General features: G+C 49.9%; 1 protein-coding gene across 2 annotated transcripts in view; it reads left to right on the top strand.

Moving 5' to 3' along the window:
• The window catches only part of ALPK3 (alpha kinase 3), a 47579-nt gene extending 32513 nt beyond the window's left edge, over positions 1-15066 (top strand). For both annotated transcript variants that reach the window (XM_070230546.1, XM_023649645.2), the window contains 9 exons: positions 2750-4853; positions 5534-5681; positions 6087-6214; positions 6347-6382; positions 8554-8834; positions 9440-9528; positions 10342-10565; positions 12755-12803; positions 13396-15066. In XM_070230546.1, coding sequence (XP_070086647.1) covers positions 2750-4853; positions 5534-5681; positions 6087-6214; positions 6347-6382; positions 8554-8834; positions 9440-9528; positions 10342-10565; positions 12755-12803; positions 13396-13741 — 3405 coding nt within the window. In that variant the 3' untranslated portion in view covers positions 13742-15066. The remainder of the gene's footprint in view (positions 1-2749; positions 4854-5533; positions 5682-6086; positions 6215-6346; positions 6383-8553; positions 8835-9439; positions 9529-10341; positions 10566-12754; positions 12804-13395) is intronic.
• Positions 15067-22990: the final 7924 nt, after the last annotated feature.

Raw genomic sequence — 22990 nt, 5'->3', positions numbered from 1 at the left:
AATGGAATTGTTGGGTCAAAGAGCATAAGTATTTTTAGTTTTACTAGATAATCCCGAATTGCCATCCATGGAGGCTGTGCCGATGACTGCTGCCCCGCACCCTGACTGACAGAGTGTTCTTGAACTTTCTGCTCTGTTAGGCTAGGGCTTTGGTTTTATCCCGTAAGTGATAAGCCACTGAGAGGTTTTTGAGCCCCGGAGTGTCACAATCAGATCTGTTTTGGAAAGATCACTTAGGCTGCTGTGAGGATAAGAGGCATGGAAACCAACGAGGAGGAGGATTTCCAGTAGTCCAGGCGAGACAGAGTCAGCATTGGCAGCTTGGTTTAGGTAGTCGGCAGTGGAGACAGAGAAGGGAATGGATGTGAGATACTGAGGAAGTCGGTTCAGTGGGACGCAGGGACTGATCAGGCTGGGGAGACGGGGAGTGAAGATAGCTTTAGTCAGAAGTTCTGTTCTCGTGAGTCTTGTGTGCAAAGTCAGCATTTTCTTTGTAAATTTATAGATCTCATATCCACATTAATATTTCCTAATCCTGGAATACCAGGAGTTAAAAGAAAGTTCTAACATATTACTGAGTGCTGTTTGTCGGCTACAAGGAGTTTTTGTCTGTTAGTATCTTACTGGTTGTCAGAGAAGTTGGAGGAGCATTTTCGTTAAAATTCTGCCATCGGTCAGACTTATATTTGATGGCTCCTGATTATTCATCAAACTCTTATTGTTTCCATATTCATACTAGTCATTCAGAATTTCATACTCAGTAAAGTAACTGTAAATTCTATACTTAACTTAAAAAGTTTAATTCTATCTATTTTAAAGTCTTTTATGATGTGATCTGTTTGGTTTTGTGTGTGGTTCTTCTGATACATAGTAATATTTGTATGTAGTAATTTATAATTTAAAACATATAATATCATTAATTATCTTTTCTTTTGTCAATGTCTTTTAATTTTTTATGCTGAGTGATGATAAAATATTTCCTCTTCCTCTCTACCAAAGTTTTATTTCTGAGTGAAATAAATGTTTGTACAATTAAATATCCTGTATTTCCATTACCTGGTTTTTCAGCTTTGACTAATGTCTTTGGTTCCTGGCTCGTGTCAGTGATACAGTCAAGGAATTTACTCCACTTGTCACATTCCTCTTCCCCTTTTGTACTAGTTCTATTGTTTCTGCCTCGTCAGGGCATAAAACATTGGCATTCTGACCTGCCCCTCTAAACTCCTGTGGTTTTAGTCTTGGTTCTACGGTTAAATCCATCTTCAGTGCTCACCATCAGTTCTTTTGCTGTGGTTCCCCTAATCACCTTTTGGTTGGCCAGTTTGTTCTCTGGTAGTTTCCTCAAGCAGGGCTCTTGAGAACAACATTCCTTAAGCCCTTGTATGTTCAAAAACAATTTTCTAAGCTTAGCAATTTTCGGGAGGTTTCTTCAGGAGTGTATTTTTGCTGGTGTTTGAGGAGATCTGCTCCACTGAGCTATTCCACTGCCCGCTCCCTGTCTCTGCTGGACGTCTCCCTTATGTGTCTTCTGCTTGATTTCTACCCACTCCGCCACGATCCTACAGCTTCATACGTGGAGTTTGAGGATTCGTCATCTTAGGATGAGCCCTTTTTCTAGGAGCTGTGATTTGCTGGCATATTCTGAGGCCTGCTGAGCAGTTTCACTGTTTTTTCCCCCAAACAGCTTTTGTTCCTCTTCAACCTCCCAGTGTTTCATCTATCTGCTTTTGGCAGCCCCTACCCATTTTTTTTTGAGACTGTAGGTTTTACTTGCCTCCAGTTTTATTAACAACAGTTTGCTTTGTTTGTTTCTTGTTTACTTTGTTGGTTTCGATTATATCCAGGAGGAAAAGAGGCAAATTTCTGTCTTATGCCACTATGTTTGACAGGAAGTCCTATAATTATATTTAAATGGGTTTCATTGTAGAATGACAGCAAAGAACGTGGGATTTAAAACTAGACACACCAGGCTTCTGAGCTCAGCTCCACCACTTACTATCTGATAATGGACGAATCACACCCCTTCTTTGGCCATCAGTGTTCTTATCTCTTAACACGGAGATAACTCTCGTAACTATTTCATATTGTTATGAGGGGTAAGGGAGGTAATATATATATATAATAAGTTGGGGCCTAGCATAGTGCTTTGCAAATAGTGGGTGTTTAAAAGGGTAATATTATTACGTTTCATTGATTTCCTGGCATAGGCACCATTCATAATTGCTTTAACCCTCTGTTTGGATAGCATCGTGTGATGCCTCACTCGACGTTAGCGGTGGTGCTGCCATGGAGGTCGTTATCAGGAGACCCTTCAGCACTCTCCCATTTCACCCGTAATTCTATACGGGGCAGTTAGTGCCACAAGAGAGGCGCAGATCGACTGCCCAGAAGCCCTGGGGAGAGAACACTGTCCTCTGAATGGCAGGGGTGAGGGTTGGGTTAACACATGAGCAGGGTCTTTCAGGAAAGGCGGGATTTCTTCAAGGAGAGCAGGAAGGGCCAGAGCTAGACCTGGATTCTGGATATTCCCTGGTCTAAATTCTGGGATCGGGGTTGGGGAGAGTGGGCAGGCTTGAGGCTTTGTCACATGTCCTTTGCTTTCTTACCCTTAGTCAGGCCTGAGGAGTCAGGTGGCAGGGTTCCCATCAGGGCCGTTCTGGATGAGGTCAGAGGAGGCTGGAATGCCAGATTGGAAAGAGATCCTAAGGCACCTGTAGCTAAGTTCTTGCTTTTGTCCATGTGTTCTCAGGTCCTGGAGTCCCAGGCAGCCATGGCTCCTACCACGTCAGCCAGCAACAGTGCAGATACAGTCTCTGCTGGTTGCAGCACCTCCAGAAGTCAGGGCATCACTGAGCCCATGGATACAGAAACCCAGGAGGACAGGAGAATGTCTGCCGACAGGAAAACTGTAGGCAAGAAGAATACAGAGGCTGATGGGAAGATGCAGGTGGATGGAAGGACACAGGGAGACGGAACACAAACAACCCAGAGGACACAGGCAGAGAGGAAGACACAGGTGGACGTTGTGACACGAGAACGTGAGAGGCCAGAGTCAGACAGGAGTTCCTGGGTGGATATGGTGGCACAGGGAAGGGTGGAGACACAGGTGGAAAGGATGCAGGCAGATGAGAGGACAGAGGAAGGTGGCAGGATACAGGAAGACAAGGGGGCACAGTCAGAGGGGAGCGTACCCACAGGCATGAAAGGTCGGTCAGAGAAGCAGTCCAGAACCAGCCTCAGGCCCCAATTCAGAGCCCCTGAGCTCCCTTCAGAGGGTCCTAGGTCTCCTCAGATTATTGAATGTTTTGAGCAGACTCCAGAAGGAGACTTTGTCCCGGAAAAACCTGGTTTCCTGCTCAGATCTGAGGAAGCAGCAATAAGAGGCTCTGGGAATCACAAGGAGACTGTGGTGGGCCCCCTGGCAGGAGGCCTCACACTCCGGGCACAGCTGACTCCTGAGGGTGCTTTGGAGCAGATGGGAGGAGAGAGATGTCAAGGGCTGGAGTGGTCAGGTCCAGTCAAGGATGAGCTGGAGAACGGCCTGTTCCAGCGCCCCAAGGAGGAGCAGCTGGGGGAAGTGCTGTCTGTGGATCTGGGGGGCTGTCCTCCAGCTGGGCTGAGCCCAGAGGTGTCCACTCTGCCCTCTCCTCCTGACACTGGCCTGACCAAAAGCTCAGAGGAGGGGCTGCCCAGCATCCCAACTTCTCAGCACCTGAGGGCGGCTGCCTTCCTGCCCTCTGGGGACCAGGACTTGCTGAGTTCTGCTCCCCAACTGCACCTGGGGCAGGGGGCCCCCACCCAGAGTCACTCACCAGAAACCACGGCAGCCAGCAGTGAGGGGGCATGCGCCAAGGCTCCAGATGTGGAAGGGAGGACCTCAGGCCCCCGGAGCTGTGACCCTGGCCTCATAGATTCCCTGAAGAACTACTTGCTTCTGCTGCTAAAGCTGTCCAGCACACAGACGAGTGGAGGGGGCACAGAGCCCCTTGGGGGAGCTGCCACTGGGGGTCTGGCGCCCTCCTCCACTCTGGTCCCCACGGTGGAAGTGGCCGGTCTGAGTCCCCGGACGTCGAGGCGCATCCTGGAGCGCGTGGAGAACAACCATCTGGTGCAGAGTGCGCAGACCCTGCTGCTGAGCCCCTGCACCTCCCGCCGCCTCACCGGTCTCCTAGACCGCGAGGTGCAGGCTGGCCGTCAGGCCCTGGCTGCCGCCCGGGGCCCTGGCCCCAGTCTCCTCACCGTCCCCTCCATCGTGGTAGGCGAGGAGGAGGGCCCTGGGCTGGCCTCAGAAGGATCCAGTGAGGGTGAGGGAGAGGCTTCTCTTGAGGGGCCTGGCCTTCTGGGGACCTCCCAAGAGAGCAGCATGGGTGGTTTGCTGGGGGAGGCGGGGAGGCAGGCAGCCTCCGGGCAGGGCCCTCTTTCAGCAGAGAGCAGAGCCCAGGAAGCCTTCCAGGAGGAGGAGGTCCCCGGGGAGGCTCTGACAAGTCTCCCCGCAGCCACCCCTGAGGAACTGGCTCTGGGGGCCCGGAGGAAGAGATTTCTCCCTAAGATCAGAGCAGCAGGAGACGGGGAGGCAGCCAAGCCTGAAGAAAGGGAGAGCCCCACGGTTTCCCCCCGGGGGCCCAGGAAGGGCCTTGCACCTGGGTCCCCGGGGACTCCAGGGCGGGAGAAACGCTCCCCGACCCAGGGCAGAAAGGCAGGCCTGCTGGAGGTGCCGCGGGCAGAGGAGGAGCCGGCTGCAGCAGACCTGGGCTCCAGCCCCAAGGCCAGCGGTCCGGATGCAGAGCCGGTCCTGGACGAAGGCAAGCAAGATTCTCCGGCCAAGCAGAGGAAAGCCAAAGATCTGCTCAAAGGTGAGCGGTGGGGAGGGCTGCTCGGAAGAGGACTCTGCTGCAGCCGCTGGGGTAACGCAGGTCTGCAAGGCCTTCACAGAGTGCCTTCCAGAGGTGTTCTCAGGTCATGGTCGCACAGGCTTTGGAATCAGGCCTGGCTCTCGCCCTGGCTCTGCCACTTGGAGTTGGTAATAGTACCGACTTCGTAACATTGTGAGGGTTGAATGGGATAGAGTAAATCAAGTGCATAGCAAAGGGCCCGGTTTCGGTGGCATTGTCGCTCTGTCCTCAGCATCACCACTGGAATCCCCTCTTTGCAGACTCTTCCCACGTGTGCAGAGAGGTAGGCGGAGGATTCAAAGGCAGGCTCCCAGAGCGCGGCGGCGGGGGGTCCTACAATGAGCGAGTTCCTCTCAGCTGCTGTCTGTGTCCTTAGCTCGCTGAGGCTCTTTGGCCTGGGCATGGTACAGTAGTGGGTTCTTTCTAGCTAAGATGTGTGCTCTGGAGTCAGGACAAAAGCCGCAGAGATACAGGTGGCACGCAGCTGGGGGCCGTGAAGTAGTGGGTTTGTGTGAAGACTTGAATCCTGTTTTCTCTCCGCCTGTTCACCAAGGACACCCAGGGAAGCAAGGGTAGGGCCAGAGAGGGTGCAGGATGGAGGGGGAGTGGCTTGTCCCTCTTACCTGGGCCCCTGCTCCCAGCCCCACAGGTGATCCGGAAGATTCGGGTGGAGCAGTTTCCTGATGCCTCGGGCAGCCTGAAGCTCTGGTGCCAGTTTTTCAACATTCTTAGTGACTCAGTCTTGACATGGGCCAAGGATCAGTGCCCAGTGGGCGAGGTGGGCAGGAGGTAAGCCAGCTGGACCCCACCTCTGCCTGGCCTGACTCCCTAATGACAGCCATGATAACGTTGGCCATTGTCCGGCTGTGGATCCAGCGCCTCATTTAGTCCTCCCAGTAAGCCAAGAGGGAGAGTCTAGTATTCCCATAGTAGAGAGGAGAAAATTGAGGCTAAGAGGCATTAAGTCACTTGCCCAAAGTCACACAGCTAGTGAGTGTCTGGACGTAAACCAGACCTGTGTGGTCCAGGACCAGCTCTTAACCACGGCACCTCTCGCCACCTGCCCCCGAGCTCTCAGAGCCAGGGTTCACGGCAGCCTCTGAGAGCCGCGTCTGAGGAGCCTCAGGACCGCTGTCAGTCCCCGGGCTGTGCCATGGTGATGGCCCTCACAGGAGGGCTCTCCACTCTCTGCAGTGCAGGGGATGAGGGGCCGGCGGCCTTGGCCATCGTGCAGGCATCCCCCGTAGACTGTGGCATGTATCGATGCACCATCCACAACGAGCACGGCTCGGCCTCCACGGACTTCTGCCTCAGCCCCGAGGGTGAGTGTGTCCCCCCCAGTTCTCTGCCCCGCCTGGCTCCTGAGTGAGGGCAGTGCTCATCTTCGCAGAGATGGTGATCTCAGGGCAGGCCAGCCTGAGGGCAGCTGCTTTCTCTTCTTTTTCTCCACATAGTGCTGTCAGGATTCATCTCCAGAGAAGAAGGTGAAGGTACGGTGCTCCTGGGGGGGAGGGGCGGGTGGGCCTTTGTCCCTGCCTCTGCCCCCTGCAGGGAAGACCTTCTTGAAGGACTTGGAATCTGTTCCAGATGCTATGTTAACCCCCACATTCAGCTGCCCTTTGCCTCCTGGTTTAGGATACAGCTTGGGGAGGAGGCTGGAGGAGAACTGCTCTTTCAGAAGGTTGTGGGGGAAGAAGTGGCCAAGGGGCGCCATTCCACAGCGAGTTAATTCAGCCTTGTGCCCTTTGCTCGCGTCAGAGCCCCTGATCAAGGGCAGGACCCGCCACCAGGGCTCCTCTTATCCTGCCAGCTGCCTTCCAGAGTTTCTCCCATGGTCTGTGGACCCCTGTATTAGACTCATATGGGGAGCCTGCTAAAAATGTAGTTTCTTGGGCCCTACTACTGAAATCCTTAATCACCGTTACTGGGGAAGGACCTAGAAAAATGGCATTCTCAGTAGGCTCCCTGGAGATTGTGACATTCCCCAGTTTGATAAGCATTTTAAAGGCCCAAACATTTGAGGGTCTGTACTGCTCCTGAGAGAGACACACAGAGGCTTTGGGCTATGGAGGCAACTGGTGATGGACGGACTTCTAGAACTTTGTCTGCCAACCAATGCATTAATTCCTTCCTTCCTTCACTCATTCAATCACTTATTCATTCAGCTAGTGCCTATTGTTCAGTTATCAAATCGAATTTAATCAATATCAAATATAACCTCACACCTAGAAAGTTAGTAATGGTTCTTTAATATCATCAGATTCCCCCACTTGCCCAATAAAGTGTTGGTTTATTCGAATTAGGAGGTGCTGATTGCTTTTGGCTGATATATTTCATACATCTCTCTAATAGAGAATACTTCTTCCTTGATTTGTTTTTCCTCCTTGTCATTTATTGGTTGAAATCACTTGTGTAGAATTTCTTACAGTCTAGGTTTTGTTGATTACGTCAACATTTAACATGTTCTTCCATTTATGTACTTCTTCTAAACTGGTAGTCAGATCAAGAGGCTTAGTCAGATTCAGGTGCATTTTGCGGGGGGTGGCACAGGCAAGAATGCTTCACAGGCATGCTGTGTATTTCCTTTTGCATCCGATCTGGAGGTACATAATGTCTGATTGTTTTACTAATGTTAAGATTGATCACTGGGTTCACTCAGGTGTTTTCTGTCTGATCCATCCCTTTTCAAAGCTGAAAAACTGTATCTGAGACAACCCTTGTTGTTTTCTAGGGGTTTTGGCAGTCCCTGATTATTGCCCAAATCCATTCTTTCATTAGGATTTGCAATATGGAGTATTTTAGTTCTATCGTGTCTTCTTCATTCATTAGTTTTTCTGTAAAGAAGAAATGGTTGTTTGGTTACCCTGAGTTGGTGCCCTAGCACCCTCCAAAGGTTACTGGTGAGGTTAGTGGGGGTTTTTTGGGGGGAGGGTGTTTGTCAATTGCAATTATGAACATAAGGGTTTTTGACATATTTGATACATTCATTACATTGCAGAAATTATTCTTTTGTTGATAAGATTGTCTGATTTTGGCCAATGGAAGCTCCTTCAGAAGGTGGGCTCCTGTGTCCTTTTGACAAGCCTCTGGTCATTTTTGATAGCTTCTTCGCTTTCTGGTCTGACAAGATGTTTCCGGTACGCCTGGTACACTTCCTGGCCTAGACCTGGAATCAAACATTTCTCCAGGGAGCTCTGCTTCCTTTTAGTGGGAAATGGTATTTAGTGATCACAATTTGAGCATGAGTGATGCTCAGTGTTGCTGGATTAGTCCTGCAAACTTTTTGTTTCCGTCAAACATGTTGGTTGAGACGGAGTCATTTATTCATTTGATCAAAACAACTAATTCTAAAGCAGAGTGATTCTGGTATTTTGTATTGATTGCTACTTGCACAGAAATACCCTGCCTTCCACAGACACTGACTCAGTCCTTATGATGTGATAGGCACACTGGAGCACTGTTAAACGACAGGGGTTGTATCAGACACAGTTTCTACCCTGAGGAGCTCACGATCTGGTAGGGGTATACACCCAAAGAGCATAATGGACAGAGTGGGTGCACCAGGGTGGTAGGGTGGGAGACGGTTCTGGCCTTTTCCTACCCTACCAACCCCACATCAGTCAGGCCTCTAGTTTTCCGCATTTTTCCTGTTCCCCTTCAGTTGGAGAAGAGATTGAGATGACCCCCATGGTGTTTGCTAAGGGTCTGGCTGACTCTGGCTGCTGGGGGGACAAGCTGTTTGGGCGCCTGGTGAGCGAGGAGCTACAAGGGGGTGGCTATGGTTTTGGCCTTCGGAAGGCCTCCCAGGCCAAGGTCATCTACGGGCTGGAACCCATCTTCGAGTCAGGCCGCACGTGTGTCATCAAGGTGTCCAGTCTGCTTATGTTTGGACCCAGCAGTGAGACTTCTCTCTTGGGCAGAAACTATGACGTCACCATTCAGGTACACGTCCCATCCCCCTGCCCCATCCTTCTGCGCTCTCACCTTCTCCCCTTTCCCACATTGGGTCCTGGTGGGAAGCCCGTTGTGGAGGCAGGAGCCATCTCAGTCTCAACCTTAGGAGGCTCCTGGGATGGACCTTGAGGAGAACCTGAGACGTGGCCCTGGCTATGTCTTCGGAGCCATGGTTTTTAAACTATATTTTTGCAGCAGAAACCTTTTCCTCCTCCCTCGAACATATCTTGCACAGAAGCTGTAAATGTGAGATAAAAGGGGAGTGACTGGGTGAGGTGGATGGTCTGTGCTCTGCCCATTCAGTGTCTTTCTTGCTCTGCACAGCATGGCCCCTGGGGCACTGCCACCTGTCGCTAGGGCTCACGGAACCACAGTTTGGAAACCACTTTGCAAACAAGTTCAGAGCCTCTTGTTTTACAAACCAGAAAAATGAAGTGCAGAGTAGGGAGCAAGGGAGGAGCGAACCCCACGTGCCCCGGGACTGGAGTGCCCCCTGTAGTCCTCTAGCGGATGGCCCTCCCACTTAGAGCCAGGCGTGAAAGAGAACACGGGGGCTTCCTTGCTGATCAGATTTTGTTCTCTTTAATCCACAGGGGTGCAAGATCCAGAACATGAGTCGGGAGTACTGCAAAATCTTTGCGGCTGAAGCCCGGGCTGCACCAGGCTTTGGGGAAGTGCCTGAGTAAGTGCACAGGGAGGGGGACGTGTCCTGTGCAGACCTGTTGACTTGAGCTTCTGCAAAGAACAGTGATTTCATAGCCTCCCAGGGGCATCCTGATTATGACCATGTGCAAATGGGCCCACAGCTAACCCAGTGCTCAGCTCAATGGCCCCGTAAAAATCTAGAAATAAAGACCACTGCCCATTTGGGAAAAGCCTCTGCTCTGGTCTTCAGTCTCCACCCACTCACTTTAATTCCCATCCCTTAGCCCAGTTTTTGGTGATGGCAGGGTTTAGGCACAGTGAATTCTGGGCCTCTCTGAAGGCGATGGAGTAGGCTAAGCTTCTAGGCAGACTGGTCTGTACTCGCCTGTGGTGGGCAGACAGAGTCAGTGCGGGTTTTTGTAGGAGTCAGTTATAAATGGTAATTGCTTCCGTTTTGAGACCTGAACTCTGACTCTTGAATATTGGGGTCTGGCTGGCCTTCAGCCACAGTCTGGTTGAATCCTCTCTAGAGGTGTTTCTTTTTGTTTGACACACACTGGTCTCGGTCCCTCACCCAAGCACAGGTTCCCCCTGGGGTCTAAGCACTGTGCAGTTCTAATCGCACTGACCTCAGAGGATGGACGGGACGTCCCCCTGACGCCAATGGCCTCCGTTTCCTTTCTTGGACTCAGGGTGGAGCTCCCCTCTTCTGCTGCCTTTCAGTCTCGGGGCTGAGAATTCCGTCCTTAGAAGGGCCCTCCTTTTAGACCCAAGAGTATAGAATTGAGACGGAGGGAGGCGCTTTCTGGGGCCATACTCCCTGCTCACTGCAGGCTGAAACTATGTTTAGGATCATCCCACTGTATCTGATCTACCGGCCTGCAAACAACATCCCGTATGCCACCCTGGAGGAGGACCTGGGCAAGCCTCTGGAGTCTTACTGTTCCCGGGACTGGGGCTGTGCTGCGGGTCCAGCAGCACCTAGCAGCTCTGAGGCCATGCAGAAATGCCAGACCTTCCAGCACTGGCTGTATCTGTGGACAAATGGCAGCTTCCTTGTCACAGATTTGGCAGGTATGAGAGTCTGAGGGGGCGAGTGTGCATGGATGTGGGAGCACACGGAGGGGGCAGCGTCGTGGTGCTCGGTGACTAGTCTACAACACACTTTGTATTTCTTCTCCTTTGCTTTTCGCAGTAACCTTGTAAAGCAGGTTGTATGCAACCCTAACACATTCCAGGCCTCATGTAGCCTAGTCTGTAACTGCAGCTGCAGTTAAAGGGATGCACTCCAGGCTCCACTTGAAATTAAAAAGGAATTTATTTCAAAGAACATTACATGGGCTCTAATTCAAAACCCACAACCACCTTTTCAAAATCTCCCTTCCTCCCTTCCCTGCCACTTTGCTCTGGACTTTCTCACTCTCCACACTTTCCCAACTCTCATTTCCCTCCTAGCACACATGGCTTTATTGTCCTTTTCTCCCTCCCTCCCTGCCTGCGCCTCCATCTTTGTTAGCTTTTTATCATGTAAACCAACTTGCTCTCTGGCTTCTTTTTAGCTTTGTTGCTATTTCTCCCATCACTCAGATTCTCGCCAAGAAAGGAAGGCCAGCAAGCATGAATCCTTCCTTCTTTGACCAGTCCTCTCCAGGCCCACTCTCTTGAACCAGAACTGGGCAGGGGCAAGGAAGAGAGAAAATTTTCTCTATAGTGGGAGTAGAGGAATGCTGGGAATATCACACATCATTACGTCTTGTCCCTGTTGTAAATAAATGAGGAAATCAAGGGCCAGAGATAGAAAACTGGCTCAAATGTGCTTTTCATGGGGGCTAAACTGCCTAGTAAATGTTGTATATATAACTCCATCATTAAGCCATTTATCGGTCACTCTATTTGTTAACTTGTAAATTTACCCTTACTAAATATTGGAAAGATAAAAAGGTGAATTAGGAATAGTCATTGTCCTCAAGAAGCTGTGATAGGTGTCCCAATTTCTACAGTGAGATGATGATAACTTGATATAGTAGAAGGACTTGGCAGTCAAAGCAATTCGATTTAAGTCTAGGTCTCATTGTTTTCTGGCTGGGTCTTGTTTTACAGAGAAGAAAACTGAAGCTCAGACAGGTTAGGTCATTTCTTCTCTCTGAGCTTCAGTTTCCTTTCCCTCCCTAGTAATAATAATATCTCCTACCCATCTCTCAGACTTGTTATGAGGACGACATGAGACTGTATTTGTGAAAGCCTTCTGCAAACTAAAATTCTGTGCAAGTATAAAGGATCACCATTATTATAATGCAAAATGGAATGTGATACATGCTGAAAGAGAAAGGACAAAGAAATTAATATTTGTTGCATAACTACTGTGTTTCAGACACTAAATGAGAGTCCTACATATACTGTGATCTTCCTAACACCCCTGCAAGGTGGGCAATATTATCCCTTTTCACAGTTGAAGATTAGAGATGGTGACTTGCCAAGATCACACAGTGGTCTCAGCCCTGTTAGTGAAGGGCACGTTCCTAGAACAATGTGACTGGACAGTCTGAAGATGGGGAAAGAGGGCCACAAGTCTAACGCTGCATGCAAGATGCTGGAATGGACTGGCCAGAGTGGAGAGACTTTTCCTCCATCACCGTTTTGCCTGGCTCTATCTTTCCAAAGCTGTCTTAACCTAGAAGACCACCTTGGCTTCCTGGAGTGCTTGCTTGCTGCCTTCATGAGTGCACAGAAGCCAGTGTCATCCAGTGTTACATTTCTGCTGGTCCAGCCCTGATTTACCTTACCATTCCCACCTTCTCTCTCTTGCCCAGCTAGGCTAATCTGTTAAAAGGAAGGAGGAAGTTTTAGCTCAAAGCCAGAGGCCAGCCCAGTTTGTGAGCTAATCTCCTCCAGTAGAAGCAGGATTGCACAGCTGGAAGAGTTTTGGATCTGGGAGTAAGCAAAACTGAGCTTTTACTGACTTACAGTGGCCATTGCACACAGTCAGTGCTCAGGTATAAAATGAATGAATAAATGTGACTTTGCTCCAGTCACTTAACTCTGAGCCTATCTCCTTACTTGTAAAAATGGGAATGTTATTACTGCTAATGATACAGAGATACCTGCCTGAGAGTCAGGCCAGTCGTGATGACCCAGTGAGAGGTACCTGTTGATGTGCCCTGAAACCTGGTAGGTTTCCATCTAAAGTGATACCCACCTGGGAGACATGGGGGCCCTAGCGCCAGCCCAGGCTGCCATCGACTCCCCACTTTCTTTCTTTTCAGGGGTTGACTGGAAGATGACTGATGTGCAGATAGCTACCAAACTGCGAGGGTGAGTGGTTCTCGGGGACAGAATGCCCTCGGAGAGTCTTCTCGGGGCATAAAATGTCAAAGTTCTGCTGGTCTCCATCCATGAGGTGCTGGACCTGTGGCCAAATGGTCCCAGTTGCACCCATGGCCATGTAGTAACAACCCAGGGGCCACTGACCCTCTGACCCCAGGTCTGGACCAGCAGCTATTGACGCCCACACACAGGATCACCTGCGATCCTGGGCACTCCATGCACCTGCTCCTCTTCCTTCTCACTTGAGAAAGCTCATCACGATGCAGATGAGCACGGGCCCTGTGACTACAGGGCTGACCTGGAGTCTGCTGTACTTTATATTAAAAAGTCAGATCATCCTCACACCAGTTAATGTCCCACTTGATGAATTCCATGAGCCAGGGTGTGATGAACCTGAAGTTAGAGTTGAAGTCTTTGGTGCCTCCACCTGAGGTAGTACCCAAGTAGACTCCCCAGCACCCCCAGGTAGGGTAGGATGGACCTTGGGCACAACACCCTGGCCATGGCCATCCCAAAGTCAGCCCCCAAGGACTCTCCCCTTGGGTGGGACTTTCACGTGGCTCTTACTGTTTGACTGCAGATACCAAGGCCTCAAGGAGAGCTGCTTCCCTGCCCTGCTGGACCAGTTTGCCTCCTCCCACCAGTGTAACACCTTCTGTGAGATGCTGGGGCTAAAACCCCTCAAGGGCCCTGAGGCTGCCCATCCCCAAGCCAAGGCCAAAGGTTCCAAGAGTCCATCTGCCGGCAGGAAAGGCCCCCAGCTGAGTCCTCAGACCCAGAAGAAAGGCCCCCCCAGTCCCCAGGGCACCCGGAAGAGTGCCCCAAGCTCCAAGGCCACCGCTCAGGCCTCAGAGGCAGTCGCCACCCAATTATTGGGACCACCTCTCATCCAAGAGAGGGGCTCCAAGGCCCAGGGCATGCGGTAGCCCCCACCGGAGGCTGGGGGCCTCCACCCAGCAGCAGACCAACAAGGAAGCAGTTCGAACCGATGGAGACTTTCCCAATACAGAACTAACCGGAGAAGGCGCACTGAAGAGGTACTACTTGGGGGCCTCGCTGAGCAGCCTCTCCTCAGTCAGCTCCTCATCAGATGGCTTTGGTGCGTGGCAGACAGCCCAGTGGCCTCTCCTGGTGCCATCATCACCCAGGGCTCCCAGGCCCCACCTCCAAGTGCCTGGAGGCCTAGGCCCTCCTTGAAGTTTACACTCGCCACTGCTGGAGGCTCCCCTGAGTCCTCTGCATGAGTTCTGCACCCCAACCCCTTGCCCCAGCCTGACCCTGCCGTGAACGTTGTCCTCGGGGGGCCTGCAGGCCAGCAGTTACCCTCTTCCCTCTGCTTGGCCCTGATGTCTCCCTGTCCTCAGGGCTCCAGACCTCCTCTGCTGTGTCTGGCCTGCTGACTCTCAGGGTGTCTTCTCTTCCAGCTACTTTGCCTCATTCATCCCAGCTTACCCTGCCACTAATCTGCCCCTCAGCCCACATGGGGCCCGGGGCCCTTCCAGAGCCTGTCCTGTCCTTGTGCAGTGGTCTTTGGTGACGTGTGTTCATGCTCTTCCTCCCCTCATCACTCAGGCACTCACTCACCTGCTTCCCATGCTCCCTTGCACCCCGTCCCCTACCTCCACCCCCCATCCCTGGCTTTAGCCCAACCCCAGCGTGCTGCCTGACCTTCACAGACTCTCTGCTTGTCCCCTCGCCCAAGGGCTTCCCTACTGACTCTGCACCCTACCCACCATACCCAGGTGAGGAGCAGACCCTCTGTCCTCTCTGTCCGCCCTAGTACATTCTTCCACTACTTCTCCCAGGCCCTCTGCCCATGAGATGAGAGCTGGCATGAGGGTTGTGTCAGCAGATATGGTCAGAGGGAAGATGTTGACTTTGAGGGACCTTGTGCTCCATACTGGAAGGAGGTAGGGTCACAGTGAATTTCACATCCCCCCTTGACCAGGGATGGAGGGCTGTGGCTCTTCTCCATGGGAGAGTATGCATGGGAGTTCTAGGAAGGATGCCATCTATCCACACACTGGGGCAGAGGGGTATCTGTGCCTGGGAATTAGGACCCTGCCTTCAACCATTAGCTCTTGATCCTGAGGCTCCAGCTCTGGGGCCTCATATATGGGCTCCCAAGGAATTGCTGTGCTTGGCCTAGCACCCTGGGTCCTTCCTGAGAGCCCCTCCTTGAGGCCTGGGATGTGTGGGTCTGGAGCTGGCCTGCTCCCCCTTGGAATGCAATAAAGGCAGCAACTGTGTATCCTGCTCGCCCTCATCTGGTGTGGTTGTAGGTATATGGGGTCAGGGTCCCCTCTCTCCAGGCAGGTTCTCTGAGGGTGTCCTACAGTCCCTGGGCCCACTGGAAAAATGAATCCGTGTTTTGGTTCCTGGATCGGCATTCAGTCTCAGCTTTCTGTGGCCACAGCCAGACAGTCTGTGCTTCTTGTACAGCTGGGCTGATGGCTGTTACCCCTTAGCAGTGTATCTGGGGGACTTGGGCCTTTGGAATTTCTCCTTCATTTGGAAGAGGAATGCAAAGGAAGGAACCCTGGAAGGAAGAGCAGAGCTGGGGGCTGGCTCTGGTCCCTCCACTGTAGCAAGACCAGCCCAGGGGACAACCAGCGTCTGCCTCTCAGCTACTCCCTGACCGTTTTCTGCTTCCCAAGCTACAGAGAGACTTCTCATTCCCACCCCACCCCACCACCAGGCCTTTCTTTGCCTGACATTCGCCCCTCTCCATTTTGACATTTCTGATTTCTCTACCTCCTCTTGTGCTCAGGTGACTCTCCACTTTTTCCTCTTGCCCCAGTGTGCCCCCAGCTCTCCCAGCCTGCATATCCAGATTGCTTTGGTGAGCGGAGAGCTGGAATATTGTTCATTCATTTGGTCATTCATCCATTCATTCAGCAGACATATAATGAACATCTACTTTATGCCAGACCCTAAGCTGACAGCTATTGGGAGGTAAAGATGTTTGAGGTGGTCTCAAAAGAGACTCTTTCCATTGGGTTTCTTAGGTTTTGAGCAACAGAAATGGACTTGGACCAACTTAAGCAAGGAGAAAAGGTTCATAGGAAGGATGTTGGAGTAGCTCACAGAACCAAAGGAATAGCTGAACAATTGGTGTTGAGATGGGTGGGAGCCAGGGCAGCTCCAGAACTTGCCTCCCAGAAGCTGCTGCTGTTGGCAGATCAACATCAACCAGCTATTTATTCCAGTGGGTCTCCCTCCGCTCCAGATTCAAATTCCTGTCCTGGAGCTCAGGGCATCACGGAGTAGGAGAGATGCATTTTTCCAAAGAATGGGAAGAATAGTGGAGGGTGGGAGGATAGAAAGGGCTTGGTAGGCAACAACAAAAGATACCCTGACACACACACACACACACACTCTGTTCTTCCCATCTGATGTATTATGACTCTCCCACATACAACCAAAAGCAAATTCCTCTCTGCTTGGGGAGATCTTTCAAGGTCACATGCCATGACTAAGCCCAGGGGTAACCAGGGCTACCCTTCTCTGAAGTCCAGTGTCACTAGTGATACTCTTCCCTCTTTTATCACAATCCTGTTTTGAAATTCTGCAACCTGTGCATTAACTGGTAAAATTAACTATATTCAGCCAAAGTTATATAACCCAGCAAGAAAGGAAATGTGGGTAAAGGCTATAGTCCATTTTTATAACTGGTCATGAAAACTAGTGTTTATGACTAGGGATTTTTTGCCTGTTGGCGTGTTCCAAACCTTCACTTCCAAAGTCCAGCTCCTTAGTGGTCCTTCCTGTGTGGCAGGCGTTTACCACTGGACATGACAGTACCAGGAAGCACTCTAGGAGTCCCCCATGTCCATCTGTAGTCCTGACCCCCTTTTACGTAGCAGCAATCATGTTTTCCCTTGATACGGTTAGTCGTCCTAGCTACTCCCATAACCACTTGTTATGTGTCACTCAGAGGTATAAGGAGCCTGAAATGGCTGGGTGCCTCAGCTTCCAAGTCACTTGAATCATTACTGTGACTTTTTGAGGATGTGTTTCCTTGGGGACTAAAACCTCTATACTAGCCTGGTCCCAAACATCAGGCATGAAAAAGCATTGAGACGTAGTGATAACACGCCCCTCTCCACCCTACTTCCTAGCCTGCAGGAGAAATTGCACCATGAATTGGTTGCCAGTTCAGAGCTTATGCGGTATCCTGTGGGGCCCAATCCAACTTTGCAAGGTATTGTTTCTGGTGCTGTAGATGAGTTTTCAACAAACCATTCACCATACTATCAAGCTAACAGCTTCTAGACTGTGGGGATCCTGACAAGATGAGTTAATGCCATAGGCATCAACCCATTACTTTACTTTTGCTGTAAAGTGTGTTCTTTGGTTGAATGCAGTATGTGCGGATACCACAATGATGTTTACAGCACTTGGTAATTCCATGGATATTGATGGTGGGAGAGGCATGAGGGGTAAGGAAAGCAAATCCAAATTCAGAAGAGGGGCCCATAATTGTCAAGATGAATTCCTGCCCTCTTAAAGTCATAGGTATAGATTGAGGAGAGCTCAGCAGTAGGGCAGGAGGAGGCATCATAGACGAGGGAGTAAGCAACCCACATGCACGGCTTGCCTGTGCCTTCAGAGTCCTATCCTGGAGCCTGCACCTAATGATGGAGTGCTTCTGGCTGTGCCTGACTATGGCTGGGTGGATCAGATAATCCCAGTTCACAAGGGGCTGTATGGCTACCTGGCATGCTGTAGCCAAGCATTTAGGCTCCCCTAGAGCTCAGTGGTAAGCCAGAAGGCAATGTCTCAAGAGGATAATTGTTATTTGTTGGCCAGAGCATTACTTGGTTCCAAACCCTGGGTTCCCCAGCCATATTTTTTTTAATCAAGACTTACCACAAGCTCCATAAAGCATTCTGCTCTGCCACAGTCTCCATATGGGTCCCCAGTAAGGCACAGACAGATACTTTAAGTGCCTTTGGATCTGCCAGGTCATATGGCCTGGTGGCAGAATCATTTGTACTAAAGACTTTCCCGGCTGGAGAGCCTTCACTTGATCAAGGCCCAACCCAAAGCTGGTGGCCTTCTAGGTCAGTTAGTAAATGGGTTGGAGCAAGATGCCCCAAAGGGACATTTTTGCCCGGAATTGGGCCTTGGTGGGATCAAACTGCAGAAAAGTTTTCTACATTATGGAGGAAATATTTTTACCTCAATAGACCCCTTGACCCCCTAGGAACTTCATCAAGGGAGCAGACCTTTGCATTTATCTCCCACCTCTGACTTACATATATCTTACCAAGGCATCTCGGGAAACTGCTGATCAGCAGGATGCCATCGGTGTGATGGAACATTGTGGTGGTGGAGTCGAGGTCCCTGTGAGCCAGGTTGTGGCACAGAGCTAAACAGCAAAGATAGATCTTTAAGCCAGGACAGCAATGGAGTCCTGTTGCCCTGCCAGGGGAAGACGAATTGCTTCTGGTGTTCTTTGTTCATCAAAATGGAGGAAAACATGAATTCACTAGATCAAAAGATTCACACCAAATGCCAGGAGCTGGAGAAATGTGCTTTAGCAAGAAGTCCTTCTCTGGAACAGCACCTGTAATTGGAGTCATCCCTTTTTAAAGTCGTCAACAATCCGAGGACCTCCTGGCGTTTCTCACTGGCTGAGCTGAGCTGTGGTAGGAATCACTATGACTTCACTCTCAAGTCTTGAGTAGTAACACTCATTTCCATACTTCCCCGGGGAATGCGGCATTACTTTTGATTGGTCATTTTGGTAGGGAGAGGAAATTCTAATAGCTTTTGCTTGTCCTATCCTGCTATGGTCACTCTTACCCCCAAATCAGAGAGGGGGTTATACCTGATTCCGAATATATCCATTTCAGCTATACAGTCAAAGTAACCCTTAGATGGCTTTGAGATTCTCCTGGGTCTACTGTGGTGTAAAATTTGGTCTGTCATCCCCATTAATTTGCAGACCACTTGCTTTTCTATGTACTGTCCCCAGAAATTGGACTTAGATTGGAGCCAGTATCCTACAGAACCCCTCTCCCCAAATATGGTTATTTTCCCTGCCCTTCTATAGTTCCCAGATAAATGGACACACATCCCTTTGGGAAAAGCTGCAAGAGAAGTTCAAAATATGCATCTAAGTGTTAAAATAAGGTTTCCCTTCAAAGATATTTGACTTCCCTCCATTGAAGGTCTGGAAATTAAGTGGCAGATTTTTGACTCTACCTTGGCAGCTTGAGACAGACCTGTTTGCCCAACCAGAAGTCTTTAGTTATGGTAATAACCAGGTAATATCTTAGGGACTGTCTGGTCTTCTTCATCCCTGGGACCCAAAGATTGATTAACCACAGCTAGAGGTCCGGTTTCCATGCCCACATCCATTATGATGATGACTCTACCTTGTCCTTCTATCTATCTCTGCTGCTGATATCAGGGGGCTCATTTTCATAGCAGCTCTTCCAACCAGCATTCCAGGCCAAGAGAAGAAAGCCATCAGAGTCTCATCAATTTATTTCTCATGGCAAGGAGCGAGACCATCTTCTGGGTCCCGTCAGAGGACAAGTGAGAGGGTGAATGGGCTGGATGCATGCCAGGGACCCAATAAAGCATTCTTATCTCCTGAAATCTGTGAGTTCCTGCCTTCCTTGGATTTTTGGTCTTTTGATATAATTTAGTATGGGTGAACATTTGATACAGATTTGTATTATCCAAACCCCCAAAAAATGGTAAGAACTGTATCTGGCTGTTTGAGCTTCTACATCGAATGTGGAATCTCTGGTAAGTGAACCTGTCAATAAATATAACCTGAACCAAAATTATGTTTTGCTATCTTGGTCAAACAGCCTTAAAAATGTTTCCTTAAATTTTCCCTATATTTTTTGACAGTGTATATTAGCTAGTTCATACAGTTTCTTCTGAGTGTAACGCTTCTTTTTCCTGACCTCGTTCTTCCTCTCATCCCTCGGGCTGTGTTGAGTGTGAATTCTGGTTACTGGCAGATGAACAGTGTAGTGTGGGGCAGGGTCTGGGTCTCAATTTTGTAACTTGATGTTGTCAGTACCCATGAGCTGATCAAACTCAGGGAGCTGTCTCACTCATTAAACTTACAAGAAAATGGAATTTGCACACCAAAAACACACCTTGCTAATTTTTAAGGAGAAATTGAACCATTCGGGAGATTGGACACTTGTGTTTATCTGACAAGTAAATTCTTCCCTTCTTCTGAAAGGAAAAATTCAAGGGAAGCCCAATTATCAGAAGGTTGTTTGGCAAGCTTAGGACAAGTCAGACAAAGCTCAGTTCAACTCTAGCTTTACTGGCCATGTGAAGTTGAGCTTGTTACTTGACCTCTCTGAACTCAGATGCCTCATCTTTTTAAAAATCCTTTTACTAATACTTATGGACTGCCTATCACATGTGGTAATTCTGTGTCCTGGGCACTAATAGTGAACAAAACACACATAGACTCCTCCCTCTGGAGCTTAAGATCTAGCAGGGGAGACACACATTAAACAAGCACAACAAGAAATGTAAAAAGGCAAGTATTTAAGTATTAAGTGCTGCAAAGCAGAAGACTAGGAGAGAACACCAGCTGGGTGTGGGACCTAAATTAGATTGGGGGTCTTTGGAGCCAACCTGAGGGCATGATATTTGAGCTGAGATCTGAAGGATATCCATCAAAGGAAGGGGAAGAGGAAGAGTGCACCAGACAGAGGAAATGACTTGTGCAAGGTTCTGAGTCAGGTTATGGTAGAGGGACAGAATGAAAGTTGGTGTGGCTGGTGCATGGTAAACAGGAGGACCACAGAATTGCAATATGTGGTTCAGAGAGAGGTGGGGCCAGGCTGAGGGAGGAGACTTGCATTGAACCCTAAGAGCAGTAGTGCATCAGTTAGGATCAGCTACAACTGGAAATGGTAGAGAAGCCCGCAAGTGACAACGGTCTTAAGCAAGACAAAGTTATTTCTTCCTTAGGAAGAGGTCTGCAGGCAATAGGAGATCTGGACATGGTCCACCTAGGGCTGGCATGGCAGCCTCATTGAAATTGAGTTTCCCCCAGCTCTCTGCTCTACCCTCCCGACCCAAGTTGGAGTAATAATTGATCGCAAGTACAGTGTCATAAGTAGAACTAAAATAATGATGCAATTGTCAAACACTGGAGAACTGAATCTTTGTGGTATATGGTAGAGTCAATAGATAATGTCTAAAACAAAATAAAAAATAGTATCTATATTTATATTTTTATCAATCATCTATCCACCCGCCCACCCACCCACCCATCCATCCATCCATCCATCTATCATTCATCTATTTTGTTTACAGAGGTTACTACCAGGAGTGAAAAAACAAGAACAATTTGTTTGCAGTTGTGTTGGGCGAGAGTTGGGGGTGAGGTGGGGCCACTCTCTGGTTTTCCAGGCTCTGGTCTTCCTGAGACTGCCCAGTGGTAAGCTTCCTTTAAATTTCCTTTGTCAGTCACTTATTTGGATCTTACTTGAAACAGAAGGGCCTACAGAGGGACCCCAACTCCCTCTGCTTCAGGAACCGTCTTTCAGAAATTGGATCGTATCCTATTCAACCAGGCAAATTTGAGCTCCACTGTTAAATTGCAATGGCAAATATGAGATTGAGGGAACTGAGTGAGACAGGAGTATCTGTCATCAGGATGCTGTGGTCGTATGGCTGGAACTAGCTCTTTTTAGGAGGTATTCCCCACTGACACTCAGAGGTCCTAGAACTCAGGAGGCACTGTCCTCTGACCTCAGAACTGATATGGTTCAGAGATGGCTCTTTCCTATTATTTCAAAGGGCATCGAGGAGTAGCAGCTACTAAACACTCAGCCTTAGGGGACACACCACACATGAGGATGAAGGATCCTCATCCCGGCACTTACGGCATGTACCTGGGTGGTAGAGTTATAACAGGACATGATTATATGGATTCCTGGGCTGAGGTCATGGTCCAGTCAACTGCTCTGGCCACTGGCTTTTTAATGATTTGAATAGGTGCATCTAGGCCCAGGATGGGATGAGTCCCTATGGATTCAACCAGCTGACAACTCTGACCAAATTAAAAACCCTGGTTTCACACTAAACCCCTTTAGTGCCACCAAACTCCTGTGAGAATTCTCATTGGAACAAGGCTGTGGACAAAGGCAGGGTCTCTCTGAGACCTCTCTGAGGCAGGCAGAACGCCTGTGGGGAATAAACTCTGCCTTGGCATGAGCCCGTGCCCGGGGTAGGCCACAGCAGCCTGCACCCTGATTCCAGCAGCCTGGGAGTATGGGGTGCCAACAGAACCACGGGTTCTCACCCATGGTTGTTACTGCTGGTGCCCTGCCCAGACACCCTTTCCTGTGAGGACCCATCTCCCAGGGGTTGTGAGTTAGTTAGCTCACATCTGCCCCTTGTCTGAAGAATTGTCTGATCAAATGGAGGCCACCTCACCTGGGAAGCAACACCCCCTCCCAAACCCTTCCCCAGTCCTCAGCCCATGACCTATTGGCCTGGCCTGGCCTCAAGGTGGGGCTAACCTGTGGGAGAGTTTGTGTTCCAGAATTTCCCTGTGGGATCAAACAAAAGCCAGACTCTAGCCAAGACCGTGCTCTTGCTTCTTACCCCTGCCCTATTCTGCATCCTTTACTCCCCTTCTTCCAAGAGCACCCCCACCCACCCAGTGAATCTCTCGAACAAGAATTTCCATCTTGGGCTAAGGAATCCACGTAAGATGCGTCAGGCGTCCTGCTGTGTAGACTTGGTCATTGGTAGAGAAATTCCATCAGAGCTCTTCTTTTCCACCGAGGCAAAATGTATGTTCTCAGAGCATTTGGAGTCGGATTATTGCCCAGTAAATCAGCCCCTGCAGAATTTGTACTGAGTCCTACTGAGGAAGGCACTGAGGGACTTAGTGTCCCCAGTTTCATGGCATCTGACCAGAGAGTACAATGCACAGCCATCAGGTCTAGGTGTGGGCCCAGAATCCATCATGCCTGCCAGCAGCAGGTGAGGTGGAAACATGGGGGGACACCACAAGTGCCAGCTGAGATCTCCCGAGTGTGAACAGTCTCGACCTCATGGGTTCTTGTGAGGGTTAGTCTACACAGAGCAGGTAGAGCTCTGAGCACCGCCTGGCACATGCCAAGCTCTCAGTCGTGAGGCTCTTGGCTGGTGCCATTGCTGTCACCATC

The sequence above is a fragment of the Equus caballus genome, chromosome 1 (assembly GCF_041296265.1).
Source record: "Equus caballus isolate H_3958 breed thoroughbred chromosome 1, TB-T2T, whole genome shotgun sequence".
In the NCBI taxonomy this organism is placed as follows: Eukaryota; Metazoa; Chordata; class Mammalia; order Perissodactyla; family Equidae; genus Equus; species Equus caballus.
The sequence above is the reverse complement of the archived record's forward strand: the minus strand, read 5'-3'. Positions and strand labels throughout refer to the sequence as shown.